The 20,410-nt window shown below is 36.5% G+C and overlaps 1 protein-coding gene across 4 annotated transcripts in view; it reads right to left on the bottom strand.

Annotated features, from left to right (window-relative positions):
• The window catches only part of LOC113066243 (catenin delta-2-like), a 291,904-nt gene that overhangs the window by 85,883 nt on the left and 185,611 nt on the right, over positions 1 to 20,410 (bottom strand). For all 4 annotated transcript variants that reach the window (XM_026238062.1, XM_026238064.1, XM_026238063.1 and 1 more), the window contains one exon: positions 11,048 to 11,288. In XM_026238062.1, the coding sequence (XP_026093847.1) occupies positions 11,048 to 11,288 (241 nt within the window). The remainder of the gene's footprint in view (positions 1 to 11,047; positions 11,289 to 20,410) is intronic.

The raw sequence follows: 20,410 nt of genomic DNA, 5'->3' as shown, positions 1-20,410 counted from the left end.
GATGAGCTACAGGCTTCAGCAAATAGCCCCACCTGAGTTTACAAATGGATCCTCACGTTTCCCCCCTGAAGAGTCTGGTTTTATGCCTCATCCTTTGGGAGAGATGATGGCCAATTTCAGAAAGCTGTCTAAGATAAATAAAGGCAAAGAAAATAAGGTTTGCCCTCTTTTGTGGCAAAGAAAACGTTTTTATTCTCGCGTTTACTGTATGTTCGTTGAGACAGCTGATTGCAAGCCATTTATTTGCTGCTCTGATTGCACTCACTTTACATTATTACAATACACATCCTTGTATATTCTTGTTCTTTCTTGGCATTGGAAAATAAAAGAAAACAATGAAGAAAGGCTTTGACTTTAGTGGCATTAGCCAGTTTACTGACACAATAACTAGTCTAGGTTTTAAAGCACGCATTAAATGATCTAGGTGAATTACTAGATTGCAGACATGATGTCACATAAAACAGTTGTGACAATTGCACTTACAATTTAGAAAGTAAGACCATTTTAAAATTGAGAAAAATGAATTTGCTAGTAGTGGTTACACTATATACACGGCTTGAGGTCATCCATGTTCATACTAACAGACATATATAAAACGAATTGGTCAAGAGCACTTAATGTCATCCAGTAATCGCTGTATAGGTTGTTAGGACTTGAGTAGTATTAGTTAATTGAATCACAACAGAGCAAAACAAGCATTACATTATTTGTGTACAATTATAGGTTTATAAACAAATGTATTGAAGAGAGAGAGAGAGAGAGAGAAAGAGAGAGAGAGAGAGGACAGACTGAATGATTTCTGAAACTGTAGATGAAAGAATCAAACCCCATCTTTCAAACAGATTAATCGCATTAGATGGTGGTAAACACCACCATGTGTTTGCCGTCCTTTTTACTAAGCTCCTCGCAATCAGGACTAATCAACTCCCGCAATTTTCAGGCTCAAGACGCAATCAGCGTTTCTATATTTGCTGGTTGCGGCTTGTTTGTGCAACTAGAAATATGCTGAATAGAGTACACTGAACAAATGAAAACAAACAAAATAATATACAGAACCAAAAAAATTTTTTTCTGAAGCTGCAAATTAAACAAATATTACTGGAGTATATTTTACAAGGATTTTTTTTTTTCTTTAGACTTCAAAATGTCACTGTTAATTCAGTGTTATTTGCCATATATTTGTAATTATTTGTGAAATTTAATAGTAATTTCTAAATGAAAATTGCTTCCACAAAAAAAAAAAAAAAAAAAAATTCCCACCACCTGAATAAATAATATGTTTTACATACTCTGTAATATTACTGGGTGTTTAAATTAAAAAAAAAAAAAAATTATTTAAACAAAAAATTATTAAGGACCTTAAAATTAGTTGTGACCCTTTACCGAAAGCCCCGCCTTAAAACCATCAACTGTTGTCATGGACATTTCGTCCGACAGGCTTTTGATCTTTTCTAATGTAAATGGCAATAAAATAAGTGCAATTTTATGAAAATTACCCCAAAACACTTGTAATATTGATGCACGTTTGACTGATTTACAGACTACGCAGTTTAAATCACATTATTACATAATTTATATATTTTATTAAATAAATAAATACGTATTTTAAAAAAATGCTTGCCAATCTCATGATTTCATTGTGACAATTTCATCACTATGTGATGTTCTGAGTTTAATTTAAGTGTCAATTCAAATTCACTCTTTCACTATTCCCTATGTAATGTATGTCAGTGCACTATATAGGGAACAGGGAGCAATTTCAGACACAGCGATTCTGAAGGGAATTTAACACATAACAGCAAAATGAAATTTTGAATGCTTGATTTGGTTTGAGACACTGTCAGGACAACGTCACCTTTTTGATCTTAGCAACCAAACACAAGAATGATCAAAAAAGCCCTAAACACGGCACCTCAGAGAACGTAATATTAAACATTAAAGATATGATAGCATTTTTGCATTTATCCAACCAGACACTGATGGAATGTCAATGTAATTATCTTTAAGTATCTGACACAACCAGCGCTGTGCACTAACCTTGAGTACCACATAGCTTGTTACATTCATCGATTCACTCACTCACTGTCTGTCTGTTCCAGGAATCCATGCAAACTTCACTTTACTTCACTGAATACAGAGCACTCAAGTAGCACTCATAAACACTATACCATACTCAATGCTCAACCACACAAGCTTCAAAGTGTGGATCTCAATCAAAATTTCAGTGTCCCCAGAACACTTTTTATGTTGATACTCCACCTAAAAATGAACATTCTCCCAGGAAGCTTTTACAAAGCACTATTTTCACCTAAAAAAGAAAACCTTCAAATTGCAAGTTTTTGAAAATAATAGCATTATCGATGTGTAAATAACTTGAATTTGTGAAAATGCCTATATCATGCACATGCTTGTAGTGTTTCTTTACATAGTTACATCGCCATCTACTGGTCTGGCATGCAAAATACAGTGCTTTTAGTTGTTTTCGGGGATCCATGGGAATGGAAATTGTTATGACAACTTTGCATCTGTATGCAAAACCTTTTTTTATTTTGTTCAAAGGAAAAATGTTCAAGTGTGTAAACTTAAAAATGTTGATGAATGACTTGTTGATGAATCAATTTCTTCTGAAGCTAAATGAAATGAGTGTATAAGAAAAATATAATATTTGAAAGTGTTTAAACTATAAAATTATGCTAACTATTAGGGGTGTAACGGTTCACAAAATTCACGGTTCGGTTCGATACGATACACTGATGTCACGGTTCGGTTCGGTTCGGTTCGATACGTTTTAGATACAGCAAAATGTAAAAACATCTCAACTTTTCAGAATGCCGCAAGCGCACCGCGGGTCATGTGACAAGAACTAACCAATCAGCTTCATCCTTTCCCGTAACAACGTTGAGAGCTCAGCCAAGATGAAGGATCAGCTGATCATAGTTGTATATGGATTGCAATTTTGAAATAAATTTAGTAGCAGAGCTACTGCAAGCGATTTTTAGAGCTGCAAATCCATTTATCCTTCGCTGAAATTTCCGCGTCTCATGGAGAGAGCACGTCATTGTTGCTTAGCAAAGACAGACGCCTCATGAGCGCTTCTGCCCGAGCGCTTTGGAAAGGAGGAGAAAGACGCGCTTAGCGTTTTCCATGCGTTTTTAGGCACGATATGTGAACGGCCCCTAAGGCGCTCGCTCACTCAGCACGCGCTGAAGGCTCGTTGCAAAATGTCGAATGCCTTTAACAGACCAGAAATATAAGATCCTAAAATAACCAACAGGTCTGGTGTTTGGGTTGGATTCCCTGTAAGCTATAGTTTCTAAATGCTGCAGGGATAGTTTGCTGCGTGCATGTTTCTCCTTTTTTTCGTCTTTTCCCAGATAGTACTGACGCATATATCCCAGATATTTCCGCTGGTGTTTTTTTTTTTTTTTTTTTTATTCCCGCTGGTGTACCCTGTCATGTTGCAGATGCGACATACAGTTGTTTTTTTATCCACCACTCTCTTGCCATCACCATTATAGCTTAAAGGGAATCCAAAGTGCACCCAAACACCAGACCTGTTGGTTATTGGAGGATCTTCTCATTTCTAGTCTGTTAAACGCATTGGCTATTTTGCAACGAGCCTTCAGCGCGTACTGAGTGAGCGAGCGCCTGCTGAGTAGCCTAACATAAACATATAAGATGGTGTTTTTTTCTTCTTCGGGAGTGTCAGGGGCGTTGCCTGTTACGTTGTTTGGGTTATTGGGCTACCTTGTTGAACGCATATCATTATATTTCTCTCTCTCTCTTTTTTTTTTTTTTCAAATATAATTAATTACTCCAACGAACCGTTCGGTATACATAATGCGTACCGCGTACCGAACCGAAAGCGTCGTACCGAACGGTTCAATACGAATACGCGTATCGTTACACCCCTACTAACTATATCTGGACATTCTTTAGCTGCTGGATCACCTCCAAGTTTGTGTTAACTTAAAAGGTAAAAATAAAATACATTTTAAGCACGTATGACTTTCTTTGCTCTGTGTAACACAAAAGAAAATGTTTGGTGACCACTGATTTGATTGAGAAACGAAAAAAAAAACAGAAAAAGACCCCACTCAAATTCACTTTTCATGTTCTACAGAAAAAATGACAAATGATGGAATAATTTTCATTTTTGGGTGAACTATCCTTTTAAGATAGAAGAATGGACACTAGCATAATTTGTTTGCAAATGCTGCTTGGATTGATAACTTGCTAAAACAAATGAAATTACATTTTGAAGTATAAAGATAACGATAAAGATATAGTTCTAAAAATCGTTCTCAATATTAAAGAATAGCAGTCCACACTACAACTATAACGATAAAGGCATAGATAAACGGTATCGTTGGAATCATTTTCAGAACGATTTTTTTCTAGCTGATGAACGATATAAACATTGACATCCAATCAGAATCCATCCTGCTGTAACGAGCTCGAGGATTTAAAGCGGCAGACGCACGTGCGCTCAGAATAAACAGACGATATCGTTCGCTGGTGTGGACGCTAATATCATTATCTTTATAGTTATCTTTACAGTTATCTTTATAGTTATCGTTCTTGGTGTGAACGGGGCTTTAGTGTGTGGCTTAAGTGTTCGGATACCTTTCAGGATCACTAAATGGTTAAGACCACCCAGCTTATCGGCTGCGTCCAGCATCTATTACACCGATGATTGGGTCGGTTTTATTTACAAATCCCAGATGACTCTACAACCCTTAAAACAATCATAATCACTTTTAATAATGAGAAAGGAGAAAGTAAAACAGAACATGCATTCACAATAACATCAGCTCAAACCAGCTAATGGAACATTTGACAGACACAGTAATTACAATAAACACCAGGTGCAGATGGGATGAAAAATAAAAAAAAAGCCGTCTCCCCATATATGACAACATTTGACAACACTGAAAAACTCTTTGCTACCCATACTACAAAAATAAATAAATAAAAACCCAAACAGCAATGAATGCACCAACAAAAGCTGCTGCTTGCATGGTTATTGCGAACAAACCCCAAGGTCTTCAATTTTCATTATAAAGCACTTGAGTCACACTGGAGTGATGCATGCATAATGTTCCTAACTGTACGTTAACACAGGATAAACCCACCTTTACACTGTGTCAATGTCAATTGCATTCCTGCATTGCAAAGTAACCACATGCTGTAGTAAAAGCATCATTTATAACAATACAGTGCATCACATGTGCTGTTCTGTTTCGCTATCAACATCTTCATACCAGAGGTTTCTCAAGAGACTGATCTGAACATAGATGTGAGAGCAATGACGCACTCAGGGTCACAGACGCAGCTGTCTATAAGTCTTCGTGAAGGAAAACACTGAATGGGTATTTATCAAGTCAAGTCAAGGTTAGGTTAATGATAGCATGGCTGGGGTAGAGGCCATGAGTCTCCAGCGTTTTATTCTATATTGGAGGCACTTATAAACCTGAGCCATGTGTTTCCGATGCATAACAACCACCTTTTTCTATCTCTGTTCTAAAAGTAAGGGAACTCAAAGTTATGCTCATACTCAAACCAAATGTGAAAGTGATTTTTTTTTAATCAACATCACATTAAAAGAAGACAAATCCAAATAATTAGCTCCAAACAAATCCAGAGCAGGACCGTCAAGCATTTCAGAAGAACACGCAGTAGTGGAGCTACTGAATGAATGATTGTTTTTGAATGAAGTGGTTGAATGAATGATTCAATGACTGGTTGCTTATGAATGAATGAATGAATGAATGAATCATTTTGGGACAAATCTTTTGTTCCTGAAATCAGGGTTTTAAAACTAATCAGGTTCATGCATGATTTGACTATTAACTATTATAAGAGCTCTTCAATGAATCAGTGTTTTTCAATGATTCGGTTGAGTGAATGACCCACTAATAAAGACACTCGCTTTATTATATTATATTATAAAAAATCCCAACCACTAATGCACAGACTAAGTTCATATAAAGCACATCCAGATAACAACAGTCAGTAACTGTTGGTATTTCGTAACAATCAAATCTGTCAAAGAATTATTTTGGCTTAAGCTGGTCTTCCAGCCTAGTCATTGCTGATATTGCAGGCTGATTTTAAGTGGATTCTGATCTTTTCTTTTGCTGATCAGGCTCGTCTTAGCTGATCAACCAGTTATGTCCAGCCAGCCAGGAATCTGAAACTGGCGCCACTTTTATGTCTCTCATATTGACTTGTTCTTTCTTCGTTTCATAGGAATGCTACAGATGCCATCTGCGTCTCAGTTTTTGACCACAGTAAATGATGACTTCATGCTTAATATTATTGCAGTATATTATCATAATATAGTCGCAGTGGTCATTTTGTTGTAATGCTGGTGTTTTGTAGATTATAAATTGAGTATTTAGTATTTATTGAGTATCTTATAGGATCGCCTTCCTCACGTCTGAGTGTCATAAATTGCTTTCTGTAAATCACAGTGTGCATTTGTATATGCCAATGCAGAAGCATGTTTTTGTCCTTGAGTGGGCAAGGACTACACTCGAGTGCACCTCTACATTAAAACAAAGCCGATCTCCTTGGTGCCCTGGTAATAATAACTGTGTCGAAAAAGAGGTTTGCACCTTAGCTTTGATCAACAGAAGGGGAAAGGGGAAGGGCAGACCCCTTTATTTTCCGAAGGGAATTCCTTATTCTCTCCAGCGCTATACGCTGACAAATCAATAACCCCCATTCAATCACACTCATTTATCTTCATCCCTCAGTTTCCTTTCTTCTTCCATGTTCACTCACACTGCAGATGGCTCATAACTCTGTTTATCGCACCACATCAGCAACTGTAATACGATAACGTCTTGCAAAGATTTTTTCGCAAAGCCTTGTGCCAAGCATCACGGCCCCGATGTGCTGTGTTTGACGGTTTACTGAGTGATCGAATCATATTTTTAGACGCATGATGAACGTTAATAACTTGCTAATGCACTATTTGTTTTTAATCTCAACGTGTCATTGACAGATTTCACATACATGGATCACAACTCCCAAACACCTGTCTAAGATAAGTCTAAGTTTTGAGGCAACTGGTTGTGGTAGTTATGGATGACTTTTTGGTAACAATTGGACACTTTGCACTGTTACACATCGCTGTCAGTATTGCACTTTGTTGCTTACGGTTCAGGTTGTACCATGTGCAGCGTTCAGGTGGAAAGGTCAAAGACTGTCTTTTTGTGATTTTTAATAGTTTAGCGTTTCACCCAAGGACATACTTTGCCCTTACAAATTTATACAAAACCCACTTTTTAGCAGTGCTTTACACTTGCCGTGGGCTGAGGATGTCTAAACTTATTATGAGCTGCAGCACTTGTAGCAGTGTGTGGTTAGCATACCTGTCCTCCCTCATCCCTTCATCTCTAGGGAGGAAACACCAGAACAGAGCAGAAATAGCCTTCATTAGAGTCACAACCCACTTACAGCTTATTATCACCCAGGAAAATATACACAAAATACTATTAAATAAGCCGTTTTCTCCAGAGAGCGAGCTAAAATTTTGTCACATAAAAGAACAAGTGCCATTTAGTGTTTAAGTCATTGGCTATTTGGCTATTTTTATACTTAAAAAAGTATGTTCTATATAGTATGAAATTTAGATGTACTACATCAGCCATGCTAATATTGTCATTGTGACCTACAGTGACAGCTGTATCGATTGACTGCTCTCTCGTAGCCTCATGGGATACTGTTTTTTGAATAAATTCAGACATATTACTCTTTTGGCAAATATCTTCTTTGCATACTATATAGTCACCTGCAGCAATATTGTACAGTCTTCTATTTTCAAATAATTTTGAATGCATTTTTAATCTTGGCTCTCTTTATATATATATATTTTTTTCAATTTTTTATTCCCTATGTAGAATAAATTAAAGGGAAAAATTCTTTGGGAAAAGTGGGTGGTCCAAGTTGCGTTCCATTCAGACTCAATGACTCCAGGCACAGCCTTGCCTTTACATGAATCACACTCAGACTAAAGAGCACACACACTCATTCTGCTCCAAGTGCTGATGCTATTCAAACAAATACACTCCCTCCAATCTATAAAAGTGCACAATAAAGATCAAAGAGAATCTGTATCAGATATCTATATGAGGAGACATTCCATGTTCATCAGCATATACCGTAAAGTTGTCTGTTTGGCTATTAATGTTGATTTTGGGATTGAACAGAACATGCTATGCCTAAACGTTCTCTTGATAATCTAGACTGAATTGCTGTAAATAAACTAAACAAAAGTTTAGGAAGTAAGATGCTAAATAATACCTATATTACTTATAAAATCTATACTGACTCCTTAAATGGCTTTAGTGTCCTTTTTGTTATAGCCACATAATTTTTAGTTGCTTGACTTCAGCTGCTTTACATTATGAGCAGCTTGTACCATTTGATAGTAACATCTCCCACACTAATAGTATGTAGTCTTGAGCTCTGCAGAGACTAACACTAAACAGCACCACTGCAGTAGCCTGTATAAGCCCAAGCATGAGCGCATGAGAGCCAGTGCATGTCACCACAACTCACAATTATTATTTGCTGCCTAGTTTTCCAGGAGCGCTGTAACACTGAGCAGATGAGGAGCTGCTTTCTAGAATGGCAACATGTGATCAACGATGTCTTATCGTTGAAAAATGGAAATTATAATTTTTTTTATACTTTCACACGTATCAACAATTCCTTTAAAAATAAATAGTGTTATAATTGACTGCCACTGAAAGAAAGCGTGAATTCAAACAAAGGACAATTAGAAAAATGTTGATGGATGAAAATAAACGCTTTTATTGACTTAATTAATACTATCACACATATCAATGACTCCTTTAAAAATAAATCATGTGTTATAATTAAGCGGTACTGAGAGAAAGTGTGAAAACAAAGGAAAACCTGACAAATATTGATAAACATTACAGAAATATTGATAGTTATAGTATAGTAGTATAGTTGCTTATTAGCATGTATACTACTAGCGCATTGGCTGTTTATTAATACCTATAAAGCACATATTAATGCCTTATTCTGCATGACTGTATTCTAAATCCCTTAACCCTGCCGCAAAACTAAACTTAACAACTACCTTACTAACTATTAATAAGCAGCAAATTAAGAGTGTACTGAGGCAAAAGATGTAGTTAATTGTTAGATAATAGGAAGAATTTGTCCCCAAATAAAGTGTGACCAAAATATTAAAATGATGGCTTATGTGTATCTGGTGTGTTTTTACAAAAAGTTGTGAAGAATAAGTATTATTTATAGTGTTTTATATGTCAGTCTAATACCCCCAGCCACCAGTAGCCAATTCTAAAGTAATGGTGTTTGCTAAGCCAAGTGTCACAGTTATTATGTTTTCATACTTACGGTTAGGTTAGCGACTCTCGTATCTCATTCCTCAATTTGTACACTGGACATGAATTATATGTAAAATCGTATGGTTTGCCACAAAGAGATGTTCTATTATTAATGCCCTTGTAAACACCATAGCAATTGTATAGCAATACAATGATATCACAAAGAGTACCTTAGTAACCACGCAGAACACCTTAGCAACTGATTAGTAACTAATAATTCTAAAAACCTTAGCAACCACCAAGCATTGCCTAACAACCATAAATAACACATTAGCAATGCAGAATCTATCAAATAATACATCCAACAGAACAGAGCCACAGAAGCAGTAAAATATGCTAAAAAATATTATCATTTTTTTTAATGTGGAGTAAGTATTTAGACTTTCTAAATATTGTATAAAAAAGTATCTTATGCTCACCAGAGATGCATTTATTTGATTAAAAACACAATAAAATATTGTCAGTTATTGCAATTTAAAATTCCAGTTTTCTATGTTAATATTTAATTTTCAAGAAATATTTCTTCTTATTATTAATGTTGAAAATAAGTCTAATATGCTTAATGTTTTTGTTGAAACAATCACCCCCCCCCTATTCTTTGATGAATAGAAAGTTCAAAGGACAGTATTTATTTGAAACAGAAATCTTAAAAGAAAAAAATAAATCGACTATGTTCCCTTTCATGTTTTCTATGATCATGCTTGTCTGTGTAGCAGACGTTTGGAGGAAACATATCTATAATCAGCGTGGGGCTTTAGAAATATCATCATCCTGAGAAATGTACCAGTATTTCTGTTGATTTCCGTGCAATAAACCACATACTTCCAAAACAGTCTATTTTAGCCCGATATCTCACTCTAAATCAATGCAAATAAATACAAAAAGCAATTTGCCTGTTTCTGCTTAGAAGCCATCTAAGACAGAATCATAATCGAGGGAAACAGTGTATCACCTGCTAAAATATTTATTTTTAATACCTTATTTTATTCCATTATTGCTACAAAATGACTTCCCTCTCATTTATGTCACGATCAAATGTTTACTGAGGACCCTGAATAGGTTTTTACCCTGATAGACTTTCTAAATGTGTATTATAATGATCTCTGAAGGATCATGTGACACTGAAGACTGCAGTAATTCAGCTTTGCCATCACAAGAATAAATAACATTGTATAATATATTAAAATCATTTCACAATGTTACTGTATTTTTTTCGACCTAACAAATTTACCCTTGGTGAACATACTGTAACAGACTTCTTTTAAAAAACTTAAAAAACTTACCAAACTTAAACTTTTGAACAGCACGTAGACTAAAATTAAAATAAAACCTAAAGCAAAAGAAGAAAAAAAATAGAAATAGAAATGAAGAACCTAAATTAAAATAAAAACAACAACATCAAAACAAAAAAGAGACACCAAAACATTAAACTAAAACTTGAATAAAAATAGATAAATAAATACATTTCACCTTAATACAAATGCAAAGACTGTCAAATATTTTGCACAAAGTGACACCCACAATCCCTTAAAAAAACCCTTTCAGCAGTTGCTCTTCCAGCTCAGATTTGTTCGATGTATATACATTTGTCATTTACATTTGTCAGGCATATTTACTGTGACTATGAAAGGGGTCCAATGGGCATGCAGACTCACCTGGGATCTTTCTGAATGCTGTCAATGGAGGGCGAGCGGGCCAGGTTGCCCTCAGGTGGCAGGGCAGGGCCAGACTTGCTGTAGGGAGACTCCACTGATGAGCAGTACGGCAAGGTGCGGTAAGTATCCGTGTAATTGGCGCCCTGACCGGACGAGTAGCCACCTCTGGGAAATGTCCCTGTGGCATTCTGACTTCCTGTTCGCTGCAAGGGTACGGAGTCAACACCAGGGGAGGACGGGGCTATGGCAGGAGAGTAGGGACAAAACAAGAAGTTCAGGACCTGCTCACAGAACTGGTTCACTAGGTCTAGGTACAGGAACAATGAGAGGACAGTGAGAAGACAAGCAGACAAGACATGATACAATGACAGAATGACAAAGAGGGAGCAGAAAGGAGAGGAAGAAACGACAGCAGTGAGAACGACAGCAATAAAAAGCTCTTAACAGGTACATAATAGAGACAAAGTGAGTGTTAATAGTCAAAACCTTTCTAATCGCATTTATAGACACATTCAAAATAAAAAATGGAAACAGAAATCCATGTGGCAGACTAAAAAAGTAGCAAAAAAATAAATAAAATAAATAAACTGCTGTTTTGTTTTTTTTTAATAATTATATATATATATACAGCATATATTTATATATATATAAACATAAAAAAAAAACATTTATAATATGATAAAAGTTTGTGTTTTAAATAAATGCTGTTCGTTTGAAATTTCTATTAATCAAAAATATTAAGGAGCATAAACATTTTTGTTCTACAAATATTTCACAGTATACTGTTTTAAATGTTTTTAATTAAAACTATATATAAAATAAATTGATTAAAAAAAGCAATCTTTGGTGAGCATAGAAGACTTCTTTAGAGAAGAAAAAAAGAAAGAAAAGAAAACGCACTATATGACAAGCTGATTGCAGGATGATTAGCTAACTAGCAGTCCATTGTGACCTGCTAATACTTGCAGTACAAATTCAATAAACTGCATGATTAGTTTGTATAGTGCTCTAAAATGGTCCAACATTTTAAATCAAATAATTAATCTTGATGCCTGATGACTTGACCGATTGATCAAGCTTATGTAAGCTCTAATTTAAGTGGTGACTGTTTCAAAAAATTGTGTGAAAAGGGAAAATTAATGTCTATAGCAAGACAGGGTGGCATCAGATGAAGATGACATCACTGGTCAAATGATTTCCTCATTATCTTTATACAGGTGTGGCTATATCTGATAACTCTAATGGCAGATCAGTTTAACTGCACATTTGTTTGGTTTTTAACATATTGAGGTTACAAAGTGTATCCATTTCGCTCAATATGAGGGTAATGTGGCAGCCACTGTCTGCTAGACAGTCACAGTGGAGTGTCTCGTAAATCTGCAGCGCAAGAGGATCAATGGCAGGGTTCAGAGACTTTACCACAACACTGCAAGTGAAGCCGTAAAACAGGACTATTAGTCACCAAACACAAAGTGTACCCAGGGAATAAAGGGCTCAATGTATCCTCAGAGACCATCCATGACTCTTCAGCTTCCTTTAGAGAAAATGTTGCACTCGCTCAGTGGAGGCTAACGATAATTAGACAGAGTTTGAGATTGATGAAGACCGGTTGCAAAAACAGGAGGGAGAGAGATAGAAACAGAATGAGGAGGGGAGGGGGTTGCCTGATGGATTGAATTAAGCTTCCTGAGCTGGAATATATAACGAGAAGCTGACGGACAGAGAAGTAGTAAAGTTCAGTGACCAGACAGACGCTATACACATGAATCAAATCAGGTTACAAGTGTTTTTTTCATCTAGACAGTAGCTTAGTTTTGTATAATATTTGCTAATATTTTGACCCCACCATAAAAAGAATAATAGCAATGAAAATAATTAGCAATAATGGCTGTAAATTATTATGTTTAGTCAATCAGAATTGCTAAAATAATAATGATATATCTAAAAAAATAAAATAAGTATATATATATATATATATATATATATATATATATATATATATATATATATATATACACACACACACACACACACACACACGCTCACCTAAAGGATTATTAAGAACACCTGTTCAATTTCTCATTAATGCATTTATCTAATCAACCAATCACATGGCAGTTGCTTCAATGCATTTAGGGGTGTGGTCCTGGTCAAGACAATCTCCTGAACTCCAAACTGAATGTCAGAATGGGAAAGAAAGTTGATTTAAGCAATTTTGAGCGTGGCATGGTTGTTGGTGCCAGACGGGCCGGTCTGAGTATTTCACAATCTGCTTAATTACTGGGATTTTCAAGAACAACCATTTCTAGGGTTTACAAAGAATGGTGTGAAAAGGGAAAAAACACCCAGTATGCGGCAGTCCTGTGGACGAAAATGCCTTGTTGATGATGATCCCCGACTGATTCAAGCTGATAGAAGAGCAACTTTGACTGTAATAACCACTCTTTACAACCAAGGTATGCAGCAAAGCATTTGTGAAGCCACAACACACACAACCTTGAGGCGGATGGGCTACAACAGCAGAAGACCCCTCCGGGTACCACTCATCTCCACTACAAATAGGAAAAAGAGGCTACAATTTGCATGAGCTCACCAAGTTGAAGACTGGAAAAATGTTGCGTAAGAATTTGGCGTAAACAGAATGAGAACATGGATCCATCATGCCTTGTTACCACTGTGCAGGCAGGTGGTGGTGGTGTAATGGTGTGGGGGATGTTTTCTTGGCACACTTTAGGCACATTAGTGCCAATTGGGCATCGTTTAAATGCCACAGCCTACCTGAGTATTGTTTTTGACCATGTTCATCCCTTTATGACACCATGTACCCATCCTCTGATGGCTACTTCCAGCAGGATAATGCACCATGTCACAAAGCTTGAATCATTTCAAATTGGTTTCTTGTACATGATAATGAGTTCACTGTACTAAAACGGCCCCCACAGTCAACCCAATAGAGCATCTTTGGGATGTGGTGGAACGGGAGCTTCGTGCCCTGGATGTGCATCCCACAAATCTCCATCAACTGCAAGATGCGATCCTATCAATATGGGCCAACATTTCTAAAGGATGCTTTCAGTACCTTGTTGAATCAATGCCATGTAGAGTTAAGGCAGTTCTGAAGGCGAAAGGGGGTCAAACACAGTATTAGTATGGTGTTCCTAATAATACTTTAGGTGAGTATATATATAGACGGTTTCATCGGGCGCACGCGCCTGGACCTAAGTTAACTTCCGGTCTGTGTTGTGTATATCGGTCTGGCTGCAGTGCCTTCTACAAACGCAGTTAAAGCCAAGGTGATGAGTAGACTGAAGTTGGGCTCAAGTGGTTGTGCTGCGGGATGGGTTTCCCATACATTTATTTATTTTTGGAGACTCGCCACAATTTTAAAACTGATAGATTTTCAAAAAGGCTTCGTTAAATAAACATGAGTAACGTAACATTACGTAACGTACTGCACGTTTAATAATAATAATTCCTTACATTTATGTTTAAATATCAAAGCGAGGCACAGGTGTTTTTATATCGCTGCATTTCTGAAGTAGGACTTGCATGTTAAATGCCTGATAGCAGCGTGTGAGTGTACCAGCTCTGCTTTGTTTACAGCTGTTACTGGGGAAACCTCTATTTCTCGCACTTTATGTCTATGCTTTAAAACATCTCCTGCTGGTAAAGAATGAATTTGCATTTTCATTAAGTCCGCCTGATCCAGGCAGCAAACATATTTTGTTTGTTATCAAAAAATATCTACTCTAGAGGGACTTGACTGTTGTTATTGATTCTATTTGGAGTCCACCGGAAGTTAAGTTAGGTCCACAAAAGCTCTCACGCGCATTAACGTTTGTTTATGTTGATGCCGTTGAAACCGTCTATATACACACACACACACACACACACAGTAGCAGTGTTGTGCCTGAACGCGTTCATTGAACGATAGTTCCTGAACTCGTTCATATTTTGGGCAAACGTGAACTGAACGTGCTGTATTATTGCCTGATGAACGTTACTGTCAACTCGTTCATTCTGGTGTCTGTGAACAGCACGCTCTCTCAGGTTAACTTTGTTCAATAGGGTGCCAGATTTCTATAGAGCCTTCCAGGCGAAAACCCGGCCAAAACACACCGTAAACGAGTCTTAATATGTAGCGGAAAAACACCCAATCTGGCAACACCAGCCACCATTGTCGCACCGCCGTCCACCGCATGCGTGACGCATCATCAAAAAAACAAAAAAAAAAGCATCAAGGCGACAGCAGCATGTAGCAAGATTATGACAAGGTCAGTGAGAATGGGAGACAAAGCATTAAAGCAACAATGGAGAAATGCTGTCCCCTCAATGCTAATGTAAACCCTGGTTGGATTAGGATTTAAAATTGGATATGAAGATGAAATCTGACGCATAGCTTCATTGTTAAAACTGATAAAATAATGGCTGTGGCAATAATTTCGAAAAATAGTAGCTCGCAGCAACATATGGAAAAAAATAACTATGAACTAGTTCATTCTGTGAACTTAGTGAACTTAGTTCAAAATTCAGTAGTTTGAACTATGAACTGAACTAGTTCATTTTAAAATTTGTGAATTGAACTTTGAACTAGTTCATGTAGAAAGTGAACTTTCCCAACACTGCACAGTAGAAAGAATATCTATATCTATCTATACATATACATATATTAAAAAAACATAATGAGGTGGCCAAGTATCCAAACAAGTTTGGCTTTGGGTTTACTCAAACTCATTACTCGAATGTGAAGATTTCAAATAACTCAAGGTCTCTGGTTTAGCACTGAAGGCCCCTGGGGCTTGATTTACAGCTCCAACTGCGTGCAAACACCTTTAGCAGGTGAAAATCTATCTGTATGTCATTAATTACCTTGCAAAAAGGGCTAATTAAATTTCAGTCTTTAACTAAAAGCAGAGTAACCGGCACTGGCTGTTTTGAATTTCACTCGATCGTGAGAAATCATATAGTAAGGTCATTGATTCAGTTAATGAATGAAAGATGATATATTATCAAACACTGCTGCAATTCTGATGAATTTATGTCTTTTTTGACACACTTTTCCAAACAGTAAATATTCTGCTTATCACTATATGTGTAAGAGCTGCTGCTCCAGGCCTCTGCGAAGACTTTATCATTATGAAGTGTTGCCCCTCTGCTACAGCGGCGAAGCCTCGGGAGAATGACCTTTCAGTGACCTTCAGATTACATTAGCTTATCCTATCAGAACTGGTGTATCTTATTCGACCCTACATGGACAAGGGCTTTCCTTGGCACAGCGTGAGATAAAACACACACATGGACAAGGACGCACACAAACACACAACCTGACACAAGCTGGATAAGATCTTGCATAAAATCTCTACAACCGACCCGACTCGTATATATTATTTGTCATCGGTGGTCGTAAACAATGCGAGAGCAGAAAGTAATAACTGGCAAATATTAGACTGCATATATATTCTTTATAAAAATGATAGATGGAACCATAAACAACAATAAAGCAGGTGTTATTAACTCACCGTAGGTTTTCATCTTTTTTCATCTGTGAGGAATGTTAACGGTCAGTGCTAGTATCAACTCAATATATTTCTCTACAACTTTATAATCCACTGCTGGTTAATTCCATCACTGTAGATCCTGTCCTCCATCATTAAAGGTAGGTGAGAATAAAACGGTGCACTGGCTGGTAAATATATCTTTCTAAGGCCACAACGTGCGCTCACTTCTGAGTGATCTTAGTGAAACACTGACAGTTTCTCTTATTCATTTTGTAAAGAGGCTGTTAACGAGGGTAAGTAACCGATAATGTGCTTCAGTGAATCCTGCTATTTCCTGACAACAGTGTTTGACAGTGTAATTCTTTAATTATCTCGCATACTCAGCCTTTTTGCTGTTCTGCTTCCTTTGACACCATATACAGTATTTTCTTAAGCCAGTTTGAAGGACACTTGTGAATAATAGCCAACTTTCTTCTGCTTATCTGCACCTCCTCTCTCTGAACCGGATAAAGCTACATGAAAACCAATATCATTTTCTGCTCAAAATCATAATGCCTTATTGAACAAAGGTTTCGTATTATATATATATATATATATATATATATATAACAATACTTATATTGAGAAAGTATGCATGAAATTGATCAAAAGTGACAGAAAAGATATGTATAATATTGCAAAAAAAATTATATTGCAAAATGATCATGTGGCACTGAAGTAAATTCACCTTTGCATCAAAGAAAAAAATACATTTTAGAATATATTTATTTTATATATTTCTACTTTTACTGTATTTTGGTCAAATAAATGTAGACTTGCTGAACATAGTAGATTTCGGTAGATTTTCCTTTACAATAAGGTTCCATTAGTTAATGTTAGCAAATGTGTTAACTAACACGAACAAACAATGAACTATACATTTATTAAAGTATTTATTCATCTTTGTTAATGTCAGTTAATGAAAATACAGTCCTTCATTGTTAGTTCACGTTAATTTACAGTGCATCAGCTAATGTTAACAAGCACAACTTTTAATTTTAATAATGCATTCATAAATGTTAAAGTTGACATAACGAAGGTTAAAGAATGCTGTACAAGTATCGTTCATTCTTAGTTCAAGTTAACTAATGTTAACTGCTTAACCTTATTGTAAAGTGTTCTTTCAAATACTTCAACTGAAAAACGGTAATCTAACCAAAAACAGTAAGAGAACTTTTTAACGATAGTTTATGATGTTGTTTGTCTCTATTTGTATTTAAAAATCAAATATTCATGTTTTTTATCCAGACAGAGTCAAAATACACAATCTCAGTTGCCATTTTCACCTTGAATAGAAAGGTTTCTTGCTTCTAATTTACCCTGAGGAACTTTTTTAATTTTTTAATAAAGAAAACATGATTATGTACCTCAGTGGATGTATATCAAAAACTGGATATTTGTTTGCATTTTGTGGTTTAACTAGAATGGATAGCGGGCCGCTGCAGCTGTGGAACAGTGATTGATCGAAGTGCGTGTCAGTGTGTATAAGAGAAGATTAAAACTGCTGCTTTCCAACTCTAATAACAGCCACAAACCCTCAGCTTAAACATTAAAAATGACAATTCCAGAGCTAGATCACTCCTCATTATAATGAGTAGTGATCCGGCACTGGAACATGTTATTTTTAACACAGTGAACGGGATGGATATATGACATTCAGAAAATAATGTTCTTTGAAATTATATCTATGAAACTTTTTAATGAGAAACAGCATCTTCAAATGCAATGAATATTGCAAGAAATGCTTAAAAAAGACCATATATTTTAGCTATTGTTTTTGGTGTTGCAATTTAAAGGGGATATATTTAGAGAGGATTTAGAGTATTTTACCCTGCTAACAAGCTACTGTACAGTAAGTATGACCCCAGCTAACAGGGAGCAATTTCAGAAAATTCTGAATCTTGAATTTTAGGGATATTCTCTAGGCTCCATCGCACAGTAAGTCGTTGTCCTGCCTCATATTAGTCATGAATCGACTGTATGAAATGGCAGATGATCCACATCTATAAATTCATTTTCTTTTAAAGCAAAGCCACACACACAAAAAGCAGACAAACTAGTCGACTTCACTTAATGAATAGTTGGTTGTCCTTAGCTTCTACATTGAAAACATTCAGCTACAAAATATGAGCCATTTTACACTGCAAAGGTTGCATAGAAACCAAATCTTAAGTGGCATACACTATATACAATGGAAATGTGATTAGGCAGACTATTTAATGTGCTACACAGACAAGAATACGCACAAAAACAATCATAGAAAACATGCACTGATTGTCATGACAACAGCATTCCTCATACTTTAAAAAGCAGCTACAAATGCCGGTTGTTTCAACAGATATTTTAAACACTTGAAAATAAATATATGAGAATAAAAACTAAAAAGCCACAAGTGAAAGTCCTTGACATTACTACAAATGTGTTTCTAAGTGCATTCTTCCAGCACTGATGCTGAATATGAATTCTTTCAATCTTCTATCTGGCGTCTCATGAATCAGACCAAGCCACACACACGCACACACACACACACACACACACACACACCCATTCAATCTTTCTAATCTCCTCTTGTGGAAAGGCTTTGAATATTCTATAGGTTTGATAAGGGGCTGTTCTTATAAATTACCTGACCTTTGAGATAAGAATCAGAGCATCTCCTCAATGTTGAGATCAATAGATTCAGTACTCTGTTACAGTGTAATGTGATCATAAACAAACTGTCCTTTCTTCTTCTGCTCGGTTGCCCCTCCTAGCAATTTTTTTTCTCTGTGTGATATTACACCCTGCCAAAGGTCACTCCCACTCAACAGAAACATATTAGAGGAATGATTTGCTGCTCTGCCATTTGCTATGCTGGAAAAAAAAGTGCAATACAATAAAGGGCTGCCTGCTTTACTGGGGCTCCCTGAATGACTCTGACTCGAATGGATCCATTTGTTTGCTCTGAAGAGAGAGCTTCAAATGCTGACATTGGGAAAATATCACTCTCTCAAAGAAATTCAACCAAGAAAAAAGTGAGCTAGTGTTTATCCTTAAGATACAGTACAGGAGGTTCTCCAATAAAGAAATAGATGTTATCTAGATAACATTATCATTATGTGCCTGTTAGTCTGAGTGATTTAGATGCAAATGTGCATCTACTAAGCAGCAGTAGTGCAACCCACCTGAGTGCTTTATTTCTCATTTTATAGAGGATAGTTCTGGTCCTTGATGCTGATTGGTCAATACATTGTTCCAGCTGTGCTGAAATGCATTTATGCAATTTATATTTAATGTTGAAAGGAAGTTGTGGCATGTCACATAGAGATAAGGTTACAAAAACTCAACGTGAAAAATATTTTAACCCCACTGTATATACAATCTTTGATGCTGGCTTGGACTCACTCATGCAACATCATGTTCCTTAGTTACTGATCTGATGATGCTTTTCGCAGAGGTTGTCTTGTAAAGCTTTGTCTGGATGCTTCGGGTCCATGTTAACATGAATGATTCCCAGTACACATACTGTAGACGACATGTCAACTCAGACTCACGTGTGTGTTAAGGCCCTTAACATATGGCACAACAACAGCACAGGTTCCACTAAGGTTGTAAATATCATCTGTGTTACGCCTCACATCCTTGGAGCGAGGCTACGGAACAGATACAAGGTGATGCTTCACGTGAATCAAGACGATGCTTCTGTGTCTCCCCACCAGCACAAGTTATGAGTGCCATCCATCTTTTGCAGAGTGTTTATGTGTCTGCGTGTGTGTGTGTGTGTGAGTGTGCGTGTAATTGCTCATTAGTCATGCTTGAGTGGAGCAGATGCCAGATTCACAGGATG

This window comes from Carassius auratus, chromosome 49 (assembly GCF_003368295.1).
Source record: "Carassius auratus strain Wakin chromosome 49, ASM336829v1, whole genome shotgun sequence".
Lineage (NCBI taxonomy): Eukaryota > Metazoa > Chordata > Actinopteri > Cypriniformes > Cyprinidae > Carassius > Carassius auratus.
This window is presented reverse-complemented; position numbering and strand designations above follow the sequence as displayed.